The sequence below is a fragment of the Nothoprocta perdicaria genome, unplaced genomic scaffold, assembly GCF_003342845.1.
Source record: "Nothoprocta perdicaria isolate Ctin4 unplaced genomic scaffold, notPer1 scaffold_253, whole genome shotgun sequence".
In the NCBI taxonomy this organism is placed as follows: domain Eukaryota; kingdom Metazoa; phylum Chordata; class Aves; order Tinamiformes; family Tinamidae; genus Nothoprocta; species Nothoprocta perdicaria.
Window position 1 is genome coordinate 334,442 of NW_020455481.1, and position 16,548 is coordinate 350,989.

A 16,548-nucleotide genomic window follows, 5' to 3' on the forward strand; every position below is an offset into this window, starting at 1 on the left:
TGGGTATGGTTTCTTCATCTGCACCTGACCTTCCGAGATGCCCGCGTTTTGACGCCATCCTGCTTGCCCTTGCTCCGTGTCCTGTCTGCTGAACGCTATGGATGTCTAAGTCACACATTTATTCTGAGGGGAAGGGAAGCGTGGGGCGGCGCGGGCACTTGTCCCTTCCAGCAACATCCCCCTCTGCCCTTCCAGGGACATYGGGCCACGCTATCTCCTGCTAGCCAGCAACAGGCTCCGAAACTGTGAGGCCAAAACGAGTGTCTTGTTCGAGTGTCTCGAACTCTACAGCCAAAGGGCTGCAGGACCACGGGCACATGAGAGCACTAACCCTAATTCCAGCCCTCTCGCCCTTGCCCTGGCTCTTGTCCCTCTTTCCAGTGTGTGCACAGCATGCAGTGAACCAGTGCCAAGCACTCCAAAGCTTTTTGCTCCCTGCTGCCGTCGGGAGCAAGCGCGAGGCTGTGAGCCTAGGGGTAAGCACCAGGCCAGGGCTTTGCCAGCCACAGCTGGAGGTTACAGCACTGAGGTGTCCCCTTCGGCTGAAGAACTGGCCAAGATCAAGGGGAATGAACATGTGAAAAGCAAAAAAAAAAAAAAAAAACCAACCACCTATCCAAACCAACCTCTGGTGGCTGCATGGCAGCCACAAGCTGATTATAAAGGAATCTGCTCGTTGTTTTTAGTGCACAGGATTTCACCACTTCCCAGTTTTGCCTTAAGACCCGAATCTATACAGATGTACTTATTTCTGACACATTAACAGGAAAGACTGCAGAAAAGGAACTTCAGACTACCAAAAGCGGAATTTTTTCCCCCCTGCTTTTACCTCGTTCTTGTTTTGTAGCTGGAAGAAGAAGAGAAAAAAAAAAAAAAAAAAAAAGAGTAGTAGTGAAAGCCCCTACACTTGCTAGGAACACTTATGCTGCAGGATAGAGGAAGACTCGTAACCTGCCAGCATTTCGAAACGGGCTGGGACAGTTCAGTAGCACAGCAACATCGGCGTGTGTGGCTCCACAGCAGTGATTCTGCTCAAGTACAGCAAGAATTTGGTGCATCTCACCAAATTCCTCAACATACATATATATACACACTAAGGAAAAGAAAAAAGTCACCCACGACACCCACTGGCGGTGGGGCGGTTGTGAGGAGGGGTCTTCAGGATGTGCAGGGGGACGAGGGACAAAGCCCGGAGCCCCCCGTTGTTCCCCATCTCCGCAGCTTCAGCAGGAGCTTCCCAGGCAGTTCCAGTGTTGGAGCCTTTCCGCACTTGCCTCCCCTCTGGAGACTGACAGGGGTGACTCGAAGGAGCCCCGGAAGGACAAGGCGACAGGTCTCAGCTTCCGTGCGTGGGACAGACAAACGAACAACAACAAAATGAACCCGGAGGGAGAGCACGAACAGCAGGGAACCGGGCAGGCGCCTGCAACGCTCCCAAGAGCGAGACGAGCACGACACCTGGGAAAAGCCCTGCGGAGGCTGCGCCGGGCTTGGGCATCAGTTGGCTTCCTCCTTGCAGGCAAGCAGCGGCATCGCTTCCGGCCTCGCTCCTTCCTCCCCGGGCTGTGAGCTACTCATATCCAGGACGAGAACATTCAGCTTAAGAAAACGTTCTTGGAGCAATATAATTTCTTAGAGAAGATAGCGTATTTACACACATCTAACACATGAAAATACTCTATTTTTATACTAAATTTCTGTTCCAAATAAACTACAATACTGCCCTGTCGCTCGTGGCGGCCCCGGAGGACAGTCCCGCTGCGGCGCCCCGGGGCCGAGCGCCGGCGCCGCCGCGTCCCAGTCCCGGCTGTCGGCGAGGCCAAGTCCTGGGCAGAGCCCGGCTAAACATCCACCCCCTTGATGAGCGAGCCCTCGAGGACGACGTTGAAGTCCTGCAAGGTGTGCAGGACGCGGAGCAGGGAGTTGACGGCCAGGCGGTCCCGGAGCAGGGCGCTCTCCTCGTACATGCGCGTGATGGGCGGGCACTCGGCCAGCAGCGGGATCCACTGGGGCAGCAAGTGGTCCCTGCAAGAGCCACGCGCTGCATTAAGCCCAGCCCCAGGCCTCCTCCAGCCACGGCTCCTGCCTAAACACATAAGGGACTCCTCTCTGCAAGCGTTGGTGCCAAAAATCAACAAGTAAACACGTAAAAGAACCTKCTTGGGTAATCCTGGCTCTTAATTTTGTTAGGGAATATGATAGAAATAGCTGRCTGTGCGGCAGGATTGAAGATGGAAACGTATCAACAGCAACAACAACAAAAGGACAGATATCTCAGAGAATTCAGTAAAAGGGAAAACAAAAGCCAGGAGAGAAAAAAAAAATAAAAAAGCAGGAAAAAGTGTTTTCCAGCTGGGTTTCAGCAGACAAGTTAAAATCAGTGCCTGTTTCAAGGTATACCACCTTCTCCCAAATACAAGCACCCCTCTCTCACCCAGCATTTGTTTCAAGACAGAAAGTACTAAGAAAGGAAGAGTCACCTAATATAGTTTGGTCAAAATGGTTAATGTTTTTCAGCGCTCCATTTTCCTATGCAAAATGAGGATTTAGAAACGCACCAGCTCTTTTGGAGRAGCTCTGCATTCCCAAAGCCCGCACTTCCAAGGGACAATTTCAAGACAGATTTCATACCTACAACTCCCAGGCTATAAGTTATAAAAAGTCAGGAGCATTTTTAGCCACTGAGCATGTATTATCACTGCTTCTTTGCTGCAATTTTCTGGCTGCTACTCAAACTAAATAGGAGCTGGATAACTGACAGGTATAAAATATCTTAAAAGAGAAAAATAAAGGTTTATAATAAAGGTGTCAAGTGTTCTTCTAGTCTAATGCAAGAGGACACAGATAATGAAGAAGAGTTAGTTACCTAGTTCCCAGGCAAACCAGGATTTGGAATTTGCCGTCCTTCCCAATGTTCCTCGGAGCTGTATTGATGGCAGTCACGTAATGACAGAAGGATTTGCACGAAGATCTCTGAAGCAAAAGGCCCTCCTCGTGGTCTCCAATCTGGTCACTGGTTTCAAAATAAGCAACAGCTTTTTCTGGGGTACGAAACAAAACAAGAATCCAGTGAGTAAAATGTGCCTTTGAGAAGCAGCTTTATTGCAGCTCAGAACTGCACAAGGGAGCCCTTAGAAAGCTGGCCTGCCAAGAGCTGCTGCACAGTTTTCACACAGTTTCCTCATTCTAAAAATAACAGGTAGCTGGAAAACTCCACCTCTGTTGCCCAGCAGTGGTCAGCAGACGGGCTGACGTGCAGCAGGGCTGTGGAACATCCACCAGCCACACAAGAGCATCTGTCACTGGTTTCATTGTAAGTGATACCATCAGCTGTGACTTTTTTCTTTTTTTCTCAATGAGAACTTACCCTCGGGCTAAGAATCTCAACTTGTGAGCATGTTTTAAGAGAATATGTAGGTTTTACATTACCACAACACAGGCCTATAGATAATTATCACCAGAAGGCCAGTGCAGTGATGAGAACAGTTCTCCCAAACAACTCCAAATCTAAGCCAGCCACTCCCGGCCCTTTCCCAACTCCCCTTCACATCAGTAGCTATCCTGCCCCAGCCTCCTGCCCTTCTTTCTGGACTGAAGAGCAGCTGTTTGAGCACTCGTGTTTCAGTGAAATGTCTAGAATTTGCAGAAGTTTAAGAACACAGATCCACATTCATCCTTTACGGAGAGTTTATCATTTCTCATCTTCCTTGATGGTCCTTGAAGCACCACAAGTTCTGCAGGAACTTAAGGAAACACTTCTTGACAGTGAGGGTGACAGAGCCCTGGAACAGGCTCCCCAGAGAGGTTGTGGAGTCTCCTTCTCTGGAGATCTTCAAAATCTGCTTGGATGCAGCCCTGTGCCACATGTTCCAGGTGACCCTGTGTGTGCARGGGGGTTGGACTAGATGACCTCTGGAGGTCCCTTCCAACCTTAAGCATTCTGTGCTTCTATGATTCTATRATTCCTTCTTGTTTCTCRTTTTAAGCAACCTGGAGCAACTGCTGGGCAGAAGCAGACGTGTAGCCTTGCTGATATAGACCTGAGGTCTGCACACGAGTAGTCATTTTGCCCTCATCTTTCTTCTCCTTTTGCCCTCCAACCATGCAAGCGCTCACCTATGAAATCCCAGAGGAAGACGTTCTTATGAAAAATGCGTGATGATTTGAAGCCGTGGTGGAAGACCTGCTCCAGCGCCGCAACGAGGCCGTTCTCTCCGCACAGCAGGATGGTGAGGCTCCCYCTCTGCGGGAAAGGGAGAGGCTGTGAGCACCACCCGTCCCGCTCCCGTGCCAGAAGCTTCAGCTATAGAGGTTAACGTGCTCTACAGGTGCTTCAATCCCAGTTCTGTCTCTAATAACATTTACATCCACAGTAGATATGGAGCAGGTAGTGGCAAGCAGGAAGTACCTCTTTCTCTGGCTTGTGAAAATGTTTCACGATGTTGTTCACAGCTTCTCCGATTCCCTCCTGGATCTGCCCCGCGTTAGGCTCTGTAAAACAACGGACAGCACCATAGTGGGAGACACCAACTTCATTGAAAAAATATCCATCGAATTGTCACGATGACGTAGCTTGAACTGCAGGGAATGTTCAGTGTCTTCAGCACAGGGAAGACTTCCAGGATTCATTTTTCACGAGTAAACCCGAGCCTTAACTATGAGCAAATGATGASCAATCTGGGCAGAGTCAAGTAAATTACCCCACTTAAAAATGCACGCCCCAAGGACCTGCCTTTATTAATATTTTATGCCAGTTGCTCGTATCCCGCCCTCCCCAGGGCTCACGGCAGCCCCCTTGCTGAGAGACGTGGGCTGCAAGGTTTCAGCCCCGTCACGCGACTCACTTCCATGGGACACGGGCCAGAGAGCCGCACATCTGGGAATGTGGCTGGAGCCCACACGGTTCTACGGAGCCACAAGAGCCATAAGCCTCGTGCTCCACGAGGGAGGGGTTATTCCCTGCCAGCTGGTGGGACTCAGAGGGGCAAGGCGCACGATCCCGGAGCAGGACAGGCGCAGGAGCAAGCGCATCCCTCCCGTGGAGCCCGCTCCCGCCCAGGCCTCGGGAGCTCTCCCGCGGGCGGCGGGGGCTCCGTCTCCGTCCCCAGGGCCCGTCCCGGGAGGCGAGGCCGGCACTCACTGCTGCTGCGGGCGGCCAGCGAGGTGATGCTGAGCCTGCGCGCCGCCGTGGGTGACCTCTGCTGCGGCGGCGTGCGGCACGGCCGGCCCAGCTCCTCGTCGCACGCCGACGGCACCAGCTCCCCGATGAGCAGGCGCTCCAGGCTGCCGTCGTCCACCCCTTTCCCCAGCCAGCGGCCGCACGGAAACCTGCCGGGACGGCCAGCACAGGCCTCAGCTCAGGGACAAGGCGCGCTGGGCAGCCCCCAGCCCTGCCGAGGCGCAGGGAAACGGCCCCACGCTCCTCAATAGCGCCGAGAAGCTCAACTGAGCTGGCAGCGCTCGCCTCAACGGAGCTAGCAAGGCAAAGCCACAAAATACTACGTTCACCTGCATCCTGAGGGAAAAAGAGCTATGTGTAAGGTTAAAAAAGCTCTTCACGGTGAGGGTGCCAGAGCCCTGGAACAGGTTGCCCAGAGAGGCTGTGGAGTCTCCCTCTTTGGAGAGCTTTAAAACCCGCTTGGATGCCGCCCTGTGCCCTGTGCTCTGGGTGACCCTGCGTGAACAGCGGGGTTGGACTGGMTGAGCTCTGAAGTCCCTTCCAACTTTAAGCTTTCTGTGATTCTATGATTCTAAAGCTTGCTTCAAAGCACTGGACACAAAAACATGTTACACATGAGCGTAATTTAGGTTTCTGTTAGTGCTTCTTTGCCTTTTTTTTTTTTTTTTTTTNTTTTTTTTTTTTTTTTTTTTAATCTAAATTCCTGTACAGTTGTTAGTTAGGCATGCAAGAGCTTGCATTTACTGGTTCCATTAAAACAGAAAACCCCAAAGATTTTCCCCCAAACTATCATTCCAGCTATTGGGGTTTAAAGAGTTCCTTTACGCACGATTGCAGCACATTGTTTTAAAATCTAGGGATTTATCACTGGACAGAGCCACAGGAATCACTTCAGCAGTAGCCACGCAGCCTCTCTTATCTCAGTGAGAGCGATATGAAGAAAATCTGATGTTCAAGTCACATCTAATATTTAYGAGACCCTTCAGCTTCAACCAGGGCTTCTGAAATGAGAGATGTGGGGTGCAATAACCCAAGCCCCCCTTTTGAGCACTGCGACCAGCTCCCCTTTTCCATGGGAGCTCTGCCCATCGAGGAGCAAGACAAAGGATTTCTCAGGAACCGCTAGCGACGCCAGAGCCGGCAAGGCGGAAGGGGAAGGAAACTTGCTGCCTACCTGTACGTGTGGCCCGTTATTTCGTTTCTGACCATGACACAGTCGACCAGCCACTTGGCTAAGAGCCCTGAGTTGTCGTGGCCGATCTGAACCGTCGTCAGCTTTCCTAAATTCTGGCACTGGAATGAAGAAGGGCTTTTACTCCATTGTGGAAGCGACAGACCGCTCCTCCCTCCACAACRTGCACCCAGTTGGCCTCTACTGCGTGCTCCTGTTCAGGTTCTTTTGATTTACACAGTGGGCATTTTCAATCAAATAAACAGAGCTTAAAAATCAAATAAACAAAGCTTAAAAAAGGGTGGGGGGGGAGAGGGGAGGAGAAAACAGCATAATTTCTGTTTTGAGGTCAGACAGGAGAAAAGTACCTTGTGATAAGGTTAAAACCTCGYGAAGAGAAGATATTCTTTGTTGTGAGAACTCACCCTGAATAATTCTGTGCTAAYTGCAAGTTTCTGAGCTAAGGTAATTAAAAAAAAAGTGTGCTTCTCTAGAAGAAATCAGTCTTCAGCACAAGCAGCTCCCCAGAACAGCATCCCTGATASCGACCTTCGCTAGGGGGAATCACTCCCCACTGTAAAGTGGTCTCTAGATCCCTTATTATGTGCTCTGGGTGTCCCTGCTGGAGCAGGGGGATTGGACTAGATGGTCTCTAGAGGTCCCTTCCAACCTCAACCATTCTGTGATTCCTGGTCACTTTGCCTGTTGGTGGGCAAGACCAAAATCACCAATATGACAAGCTGAAGATCTCCATGAGATGGATGCAAGGAAAACACAGGACTCTGGATTCCAGTGCACTAGGTAATTGTAGGTGGGGCTGGCAGTTACATCTATTAACATCACCTAAATGCTTCCCTTACAAGACCTTGGTTTTCGTTGCTTCTAACACTGGCAATCAAGCAGTTCAAGCTGACTTTTTCCACAGTGGATGGCTACACAGGTCTGTATTCTGGGAAAAAATCATCCAAAAAAGTATTCCAGAATAGCATTGCCACAGTCCTTAGAAATGCTTGTTATTTTGCCTTTTAGAAGTCTTGAGACCTTCTTCCAAAATAYTGATATCTGAAGAGTGGGCAGCTTTTGAGCAGGAAAATACCCTGCCTGCCCAAATCCAGCAATATTTGGTTGATGCTTCGGATCACTTCTGCTCAGTAGATACAACCTTAATTTCAGTAGCAAATATGGCTAAGTAACCTCTCCTTACCAGGGCTTGAGCCAAGCTGCAACGCAGGGGTGGGAGTGCAGGAGGGAGTCCAAGGCAAAGGGAAAAACACTTCAGCAAACAGGGAAGAAAGGGTGCTGGGGATGGGAGCTCTATGGTTTGTCCCTGGGGCTGGAAAGCTGCTGGGTTCGGGAGTTGGGAGGACATGAGCAACCCCTCAGGAGAGCTGCAGGAGACCTGCTCTGTGCTCCCAGGAGTTGTTKTCTGCCACGGGAGGAGCAGGCAGCCCGATTTATTTCAGATGTTCTGCAACCTGGAAAACCTGGACAGAATGTGCTTTGTGTTTTTAACATGCTAAGCCTTCACCAAATACATATTTAGTTGGAAGCATGTCCAATATTGGAAGTAAAAGGGAACGAAAGCGCACTCACCTCAAATGTCATTTCCAGGTGGTTTTTAGGAATCTGCATTATGCCTGTGTCTCCCAGCTCTCCCGAGACACAAATCCAGGGGTTCGACGTGGTTATCGCATTGCTGAGCTTTTTGATGGGGATTATCACGGACCGATAGGGGATCACTAGGAGGAGACAGAGGACAGACAGGAAAGTCTCGCCCGCTTCCTTGCGGCGAGCACGGCTCGCGGGGCYGACGCGCTCGTCGGACAGCGCGAGGGAGCCGCAGGAGCAGCCTCCAAGCAGCTGCCCCTTAAATCTGGCTCATCAGGAGACGGCGGCTCCTGTGGCTCTTCCCAGAGCCCCTCATGGACCCAAGGGGGTTTGGAGGCGGCCGAGGCCGTGCTGGGGCAGCGGGCACGGCGCGCCGGCCCCGGTGCCGCAAGGTGGTGCTGCGCGGCCGCCAGCGCTCGCCCTGCTGCTTCCTTCCCCCTGCCGAGGGAATTAAAAACGTGCCTGCATTAAASGGGGATAAATCCCATGTGCGTCAAGCCCCCGCGGTGCGCTGAGCGCGGCACACGCAGAGAGGGGAACTGGGAATATYGGGAATACGAGCAAGGCTGGGAAAGGCACAGGCAGGCGCCAAATCTGAGGTGTCTCTGCTAGCAACCCCCCCTCTCCCCTTCTTTTTCGGTGGATTTTTTAAACCTCTATCATTTACATCTGCTTGAGTCARCAGTTTGGATTTGACTGCATGGTACTGTAGCATCAGACTGGTTTTCCTTATGTTTAAAAAAGCTGAAAAGCTGCTTTTGGAGAAAATAAGCTTTTTTTTTTCTTTTCTTTTTTTTTCTTTTTTAACTGCACTATATGATGACACTGCACTCAGGAAAAAAAAAATCCCAAAGCTCCAAGCACTTGTCCTGCAGGGGAAAGCTGCCAAGCCAAGCACGATGCCCCAGAGAAACAAGGTAATCAAGGATGAATAAATCTCCTTGCACTGCGCTAATTCTGAGGGTATTTTTTATTTTTTGAGTGGAGAAAAATATAGAATGAGTGAYGTAGAATAAAGTAGAATGATTCTGAACTTAATTTCACTCTAAATGGATTAGAAAAATAAAAACTAAAGTCAACCCCCAAAATAGGTCATCTCATGGGTCCTGCCTTCTCAGTGGTGTCCAGTGTTGGAGGGACAACAGATTTGTGTCCAGGATTTGATGCCACCCCTCCTCTCGTTCCTACAGGAAAGGGGGACAGAGGGAAACCTCGTGGCCATTTAATGAGAGCAAAGAAGTGAAAAACATCCAGGGCAGCACCTTGTATTTCATTCCCCAAGACTTCCCTCTCCCCTCAGCTTGCCGAGAGCTTGGGAAGTGCATTTGCATTTAACCAGAGAGCCACTTCAGGATGCACGGACTTCTCTCAGAGGAAGAGAGCAAAGAGGAGCACCTCAGCAAGAAAGACTCGGAGTGCCACAGTGCACTCTGAGACCGCTGCCTGGTGCCCAACGCTCCGAGACAGCCTCGGCTTCCGGCTGCTCTCCCGGAGCAACAGCAAGTGCCGGCGATCCCGGTGGCTCTGACAGAGGCTTCCAGGCAGCTTCCAGCCCAGCCGGCCAGAGGGCTATCCACAGTATCCACACACCCGCCCCACACCTCAGCAGGACCTAGGTTTTTGTTCCAGGGGAGCGAAACGGGCTCTGCCACTCACTGATGGTGGTGAAGACGCTCGTGAAGCAGAAGTAGTCGACGGCGTTGAGCGAGAGCAGGTGATACAGGAACTGCTCCCGCTCCTCCTCGCAGCGCAGGAACGCGTAGCGCTTGTAAAGTTTCCTGGTGGAGGCAAACACATCGTGGTCTCACTGAAAAGCCCCCCGCCTCTGGGGCACGTCTGGGATGGCTCCGGAGGATGGGGATCCCTCCGTCAGCGCCGCGCTCGGCCAAGGGCCGGGCTGAGCCCTGAGCCCGGGTCACACCACAGGGACCAGAGTTCACCCCTTTAAAACACTGGGTTTGTTTATGTTGAATCAAAGCAGAGTGGCCTCAAAGCACACACTCGTGCTGCCCACAGTGGCAGATCAGAGCCAAGGCACAGCATCCCCAYTTAAGCCCATTCCCGCTTTCCCCTTATCAGGGGGGAACCCACCATGGAAGCAGCCTGCCTAACACCCTAAACCTTCCTGCTGCTCCACCCTCCAGCGCGGAGCACTAAACAGAAGGCATCAGAGCCCTGGAAGCACCAAACCGTGCCAGGCCCCATCCTGCTGCTCCTTCGGCTCCGGGACACCACCAGGGTGCCCGGGACGTCCTCCAGCAGCCCGCCGAGTCCTGGCCAGCCTCTGGAGTGATCCTCCACACAGCTCCTCACAGAGCCGGCTCCGCCACAAGCTGCATGCCTTAGCTCAGGCATTTTCTTCAAAGGGAACTTGTTTCTCCTACAGGGATTGAGGGGATGATCATCTCTGCTAGGGAACACCCTCACCAGCACTTGCATGGGCAGAGCCCAGTGAGCCTGAAGTGCCTGGGTCRCTTGCACTTACAAAAGGAGGAAAAAGCAGGAAAGCTGCTGGGAGGCCTCTGAGCCTGCAGTGCTCCTGGGGCAGCCTAAGGCAGGGCTGCTGGGGCCATGGGGCATTTCAGCACGTTGCTGGCACAAGGCACAAGGATGGAAGGGCTGTGAAGTGACCTGGAGGTGAGAGCGAAGCTCTGAGCACCAGGGCAGACTTACTTGGCGAGCCCCTGGTTGGAAAGCAGCTGCTTCAGGTGCTGGGACAAAAGCTTCTTCTCCAGGGAAAGCCGGATCCAGGCTCGGGCTCGCCCCACGTCTGTCTTGATCTCACTCATGTTCTGAACGTGCCTGAAATGAGGGGAAATAACAAGCTAATAACAAGCTTCTGGAGAAGCTCATCCCAAAGGGAAAACTCTTATGGAAACCGTGCTGTGCAGGAGGAAGCCTCGAGTGCAACCTGATAGCGGGGAGGTCCCCGAGCAGCCGCAGGGCCCTGCCTGGATGAGGTGGCCTGGGGACACGGTGCCCGGGGGGATGGCCCCACAGACACTCTCTGTACTGCTAAAACAGCCCCTGCCAGATGAGGTCCTGTGACACCCCTCGAGGTGCCCAGATAGTCAGGCACGTCCCACACGGACGAGCACCTTAAGAGTTGCTCCAAACCCCACTGTATCCCCCGAAGATGAGCCTAGATGTAAGAGGGATTAGAAACCCACTGGCTCTAACAGACCCCTCAACGGCAGCAACAATGGGATATCGCAGGGAAAGAGGATCATTAGATAAAACAAGTGACARGCAGGCTCCAGAAACTGTATTACCTTGGTCCCAACCGTCCTACATCAGACACATCTGGGAGTCTAAACAAAGTCCTTCCAGCAGAACAACTTCAGACTGCCTTAAGGTACCAGCTTATTTATTTATTAAATAAATAGCCAGAAAAGCGAGCAATAGTTTCCAGCAGGGGAAAGAAAGGGCAGCAAATGTCTTAATTTTCCCTCAGTTTGCATGTTAAGCACACAGGCACTTAGGCAGATGAGCACTAAACCTTTGCACAGGCCTACAGCCTCATCAGCTGAGCCTGAACCCATCCTTGTTGCCATCAACTTCCACCTCCTCCACCTTCCTTCAGGCCCTCGGTGCACTGCAGAGCCTTAGGAAATCCGGCCATGTTTACTCCGCAGAGAATCCAACCAAGCCATGCTGTGACTGATGCTTTTCACGTTGACTAGCACACTCTCACTGTCTCGTGCCTTCCCCCATCTGCCTGTGGCAGCCAAGCTCGTGCTTTGTGCTATATTTAGATCCTGCATTATTTGGGAWAAAGACTCTCGTGTGTTTACAGGAGCTTCTAACGTAGCAGGACCACGGCCTCACAGGCTACSACTTGGTGCTCTCCTGAGACACGGGTTAGCTCTGACCAAGCGAGGTGGGGACCAGGGCCTCTCAGCAGCCCCCAGCTCTGTTCCCTGCCCTGGGGCACCTACCCCAATCCTCCAAAGGGTGCTTTGAGCCTCGGCAAGGCCGCCGAGACGCCCGTGCCGCGCTGCTCTGCCCTGTTGGCAGACCCCTGCGGCGCCACCGGAGCTGGTGCAAACTGGGTGCAAATCCCTGGGTGCAAACAAACAACCCACAGGAGCAGCGGTAGCGGCTGCCATGACCAAACCCCAGGCTCCTGGGGAAAAAGCTTCTGAAAAGAAACGAAACTTCCTTCCTCTTTCGAGGGCACGCGGGCGGTGGAACGGTTGCGGGGCTGTTCCTCAGCGAGCTGCAAGGCGGGCAGCACGATCATGGGCACGCAGGGCACATCCACATCCTTGGACACGCAGGGCACGTCCTCAGGCACACAGAACACGTCCCTGGGCACAGAGGGAGCATCCTTGGGCACGTGGGACGCGTCCATCWGTGGGCACACGGGACACGTCCATCCGTGGGCACACAGGCTGCCTCCCTGCCCTTCCCGAGTGCGTTCGGCTGCGGCCCGGCACCCATCCCTGGCTGCCCAGAGAGGCTGTGGAGTCTCCTTCTCTAAAACCTGCTTGGATGCAGCCCTGTGCCMCGTGCTCTGGGTGACCCTGCGTGAGCAGGGGCGTTGGACTAGATGACCTCTGAGGTCCCTTCCAACCTTAAGCATTCTRTGATTCTATGATCCCTGCTCCTGGCTCGGGAAAGCACTTTGCAGAGCAGCTCCCCTTGCATCCAGAGCACCACCCCCAGCGAGCGGGGAGCCTCGGCGGGCTCCAGATCGGAGCTCCTGGAGAAGCAGGACGTGCCCCTYGCTCAGCATCCTGCCCCTCACTCAGCTGCGTCTCGCTGAGGCTCCTTCAAGGCTTTGAGACGGGGAGATCAAAGCACAGGATCCCCGCCCCCCAGTGCTCAGCTTAAATTACATCCAGCATAAAAGGCAAGCGCCTGTGCTATTTTCCTGTGAGCAGACTCAAACACAGAGGGACTCCAGCCTCCTTTCATGCACGCTCTGTACGTCTGCTGTACTTGTTTCTGCTTCAAGCCATATTTACATAAAGTGGGCACTGGGGGAAAATAAGGCTCTGCAACTATGCAGCTTAACAAAAATGCTTTAAAAAACCCAGTAATCAGTCTTGCTGTCAGCACAGGCAGCTTAGCAGAACATTCAGGACCTCAAATTTATTTCCCTCTCAGTCGCGAGAGACAGAGCAGCTCTATTTTTAAGCMGGGACCCAAGTGCAAGTCCTGCACGGTCCCCACCGTGCAGCAAACTCCTCTCGTCCGAGCACCAAACAGCAATTTCCACGCAAGCCCCTGTGTTGGGACCAGCTTTTAATGCCACTARTAACAGAGCAAAACCTGCTCCCCCTGTGAGGCTCAAGCCTGGCCTGTGGGGAGGCTGCCCTTTGCCAAGAGCAGCTGCAGAGCAGGCTGCCCCGCTCAGCGCCGCCGCATCCCAGGCGCTGCTCCCGGTTTGGCGTGGGAAGCAGAGGCCACGCAGCATCACACGCGGCACAGGCCCACGGCACAGCCAGGGCACCGCTGGGATGCAGCCGGCCTTTTAAGCTGTCTGGAGAAGCTCGTGTGAGCCGCCGAAGGCAGGCAGTGCCCGCGGCAGCGCCGGGCCCCTCGGCTGCTGGTGCTGCAATCCCAGCAATTCACCCTCTGCCCAGCCCTCCAGCGCCAGCAGCATCCCTGGGTGCAAGCAAACGCCCAGCAGCAACGTCCCTGTGTGTGCAAACAAACATCCAGCAGCGCTCCTTCCAAGCAGGGTACTGTGAGATTGAGTAGGTCCAGCTCAACTCACCGCCTGCCCGGGGTTTGATGTGACCCCACACGCTCGCATGGAGCCGCAAGCACACGAGATGCTGCAGAGTGGSCGCTCTGCCTCTGTGCAGACACGTGCTCCGACTGGCCTCTGGACACTGTATTTATTCCTCACCACGCTGAATATATTGTCCTTCCTACGCTGTCCTCCCTTGTGCCTCATTTTAGCCCGGCAGGACAGGACACATCATGTTCCTCAAAAACAGAGTGCGAGATGCTTAAACCACATTACAGGAAGCAAATCAGCTAGGCACAACAGATGGGAAGAAGAGCCATTTTCTCTCAGGAAAGCCTGACCAATCTGTGTGCTCTTGCACCTGAAGGGAAATTGCTCATTGCACACRCGGTGAAATGGCAGCACCAGGGTTATGGATGCCTGGGAATGTCTYGGGACCGTCTCGGCTGTGCCCTGCTCTGGGTTGCAAGAGCGAAGCGCCCTTACGAGGCCGTGCCCTCACACGCTGCAGCAGCAGCAGCGTTTCACAGGGAGGCTGCGCCGCGTCGCTCCTTCCCGCGGCGCCGGCAAGCCGAGTGCCGAGAGGGACGGGAATGCCCGCGAGGACATGGTGCGGAGCCATCACCAGCCCTCTGCCCCTCCTGCCAGGCACGTTTCCAAACTCCGCCACGGGAAACGCTCTCCCAAGCCAGGCTGAGGCTCCTGCACGGCGGCTCCCACACTTCACAATTCAACTTTCAATTCCCTGAGCTGCTAGACCTGTGAGAGCAGAGAGGCCAGTGAGCACTGGCTTTGGAAAGTATCCAAAGTCTCTATCCAACTGAAGGAAAATCAGTGTCCTACTGCCCCAAAGGCCAGGCATCTCCAGAGCCCGGAGATGACCACTGAATCTCACTCCTTGGCCACGGAGGTTTTCCCTGTCAGCTCATCAGCCGCGAAGCCCGCTGAGGGCAGAGGTTGCCAGCTGCCCACCCACAGCCCACAGCCACTGCTGTACACGGTAAGTATAAAATACAGGAAAAACAACTCACTCCAACCCACAAATGGCTTTCTTGCTCTATTTTCCAAGGGTTTATTTACAGCTATAAATTTGCACAGCTGTTACTATTTCGCACAGAATACTAACTGAAAAGAATATTGCTCAGACGTTGCTGGCAGATTTTTACGCCCTCTGCTTTGCCCATTATCTATTCTTGTTTGCTCAAACCAAAGCAAACAAAAAGCAAGAAACTCAGAGGGTACCAAGTAATTCGACACATCTGCAAAAGCATTATCTGTAGAAGTTAGCAGCATCACCAGAAGAAACTCTCTGGGATAAACAAAAACAGAACCAAGTGCATTTTTCCTCATCTTTTAGCTAAARCAAATCAAGTAATTACATGAGCAATTTTGTAAAACAAAAAGGTAACACTCTGTAGATTTGATTGCAACACTGAGGATGTCTTAATTTTGCTTTGTAAATCCAAAGCCCATGAGGATCTTTAACTTACAAATTAAAACAAAAAAATAATGGAATCAAATTATGTACCTCATATCTTGTATCAGGGAAACCCTCAAGGTAGGCAGAGTAATTCCTGTATCAGACTTTCTTCTTTCTGTTCCAACAGCAACTGTATTGGAGAAAATATATGAAGTTAATATGGAATTACACTTAWGGTCTGCAAGGCATTTTTTACATAATGGCTAAAATCTTAAGCCACTGAGAACCTCAATGTTTCTGTGCCTTCCCATTAACAATGTCCTAACAGAAACAGAGACATGGACAGTGATTATTTCCTCCTTAATCCAACACTGAAACTGGAGATTCAAAAGCTTCCTTTTTATATGTGCAATACATTAAACATATATATATACACACACATACTTAGATATATATAGACATCTAGACATACAGTGAAGCATTTTATCAAATCTCACATTCTTACCAAAAATACTGCTGAGAAGGGCATGATAAACTTAAAGAAGCTATAGCAGCATACATTAGATGCTAAGAATGTCGAGCATTTCTGTCCTTTGGTACTGGGATCAAAGTACTTTGTGGTGACACATTTCGCTCTCAGGAATTTGTGCCTGCCAGTCAGGTTGCTTAGTGCATTACCCACTGAAGCTTATTAAAGGGCTTTTAATAAGTGCGACTAGTTTATTCATAGACGTGCTTTTTTAGGACTGATCATACATGTTCCCCTAAGTCGGATTGGAAGGATTTTGAAGAAAGATGAACGTTGACATTCGGCCCTCTTCCAAATGGCTGTTTTCCTATAGCCAGACAGTGAAGATCACGATGGGCCCACTGGTGCACTGAACATATATTTCATATTTAAACTTTCTTATTCCTTTTTTTTTTTTTTTTTTTTTTTTGTGAATGCCTAATCCAAAAGGCGCTCTGTAAGTAAATAACTAGTGCTATTGGGATTCAGTATCATTAAGGAGCAGCACCTGTCTGGATGTGCTGCTGCTTGGAGGAGACACCGTCCTTGGAAGATAACCTGCTAAGTTCAGAGACTTCGCCTGCCCTGTTCAGCAGGCAGGGAGATCTCAAGGTCATCAGAAAACTGACCTCTCTCAACACCAGGGAGGTAATTTAGTGACTGTAAAAGCCCAAACAAAAGCAAAACTGAGAGCTAGGACCTGTGGATAGAGATTAGCCACAGAACTTCTGTACTGTCCACCAGGAGAGTTATTGAAGATGGATTTATTCACACAGGTTTTCTCAGACAAAGTGCCAGACTTAAACCACCCTAGATAATATATACAGAGTCACTGCTTCTCACACCTCGCTTAATGCTTAGTATAAGTTAAAAGGGAATAAAGGGAGTGAACTGACAGCAAGTGATTTTCCAGACAGGGAGAAGCACATTTACCTGTCTCCAACAATGTCCACACAACTTC

The 16,548-nt window shown here is 51.6% G+C and overlaps 1 protein-coding gene across 1 annotated transcript in view; it reads right to left on the reverse strand.

Annotated features, from left to right (window-relative positions):
• Positions 1 to 877: 877 nt before the first annotated feature.
• Positions 878 to 16,548, reverse strand: part of DENND5B (DENN domain containing 5B) — an 87,206-nt gene continuing 71,535 nt past the window's right edge. Inside the window, exons 13-22 of the mRNA XM_026040348.1 lie at positions 15,188 to 15,269; positions 10,632 to 10,760; positions 9,615 to 9,736; positions 7,944 to 8,089; positions 6,354 to 6,472; positions 5,141 to 5,328; positions 4,409 to 4,491; positions 4,117 to 4,243; positions 2,867 to 3,041; positions 878 to 2,025 (exon numbers count right to left, since the gene is read on the reverse strand). Of these exons, the coding sequence (XP_025896133.1) occupies positions 1,842 to 2,025; positions 2,867 to 3,041; positions 4,117 to 4,243; positions 4,409 to 4,491; positions 5,141 to 5,328; positions 6,354 to 6,472; positions 7,944 to 8,089; positions 9,615 to 9,736; positions 10,632 to 10,760; positions 15,188 to 15,269 (1,355 nt within the window). The 3' untranslated portion in view covers positions 878 to 1,841. The remainder of the gene's footprint in view (positions 2,026 to 2,866; positions 3,042 to 4,116; positions 4,244 to 4,408; positions 4,492 to 5,140; positions 5,329 to 6,353; positions 6,473 to 7,943; positions 8,090 to 9,614; positions 9,737 to 10,631; positions 10,761 to 15,187; positions 15,270 to 16,548) is intronic.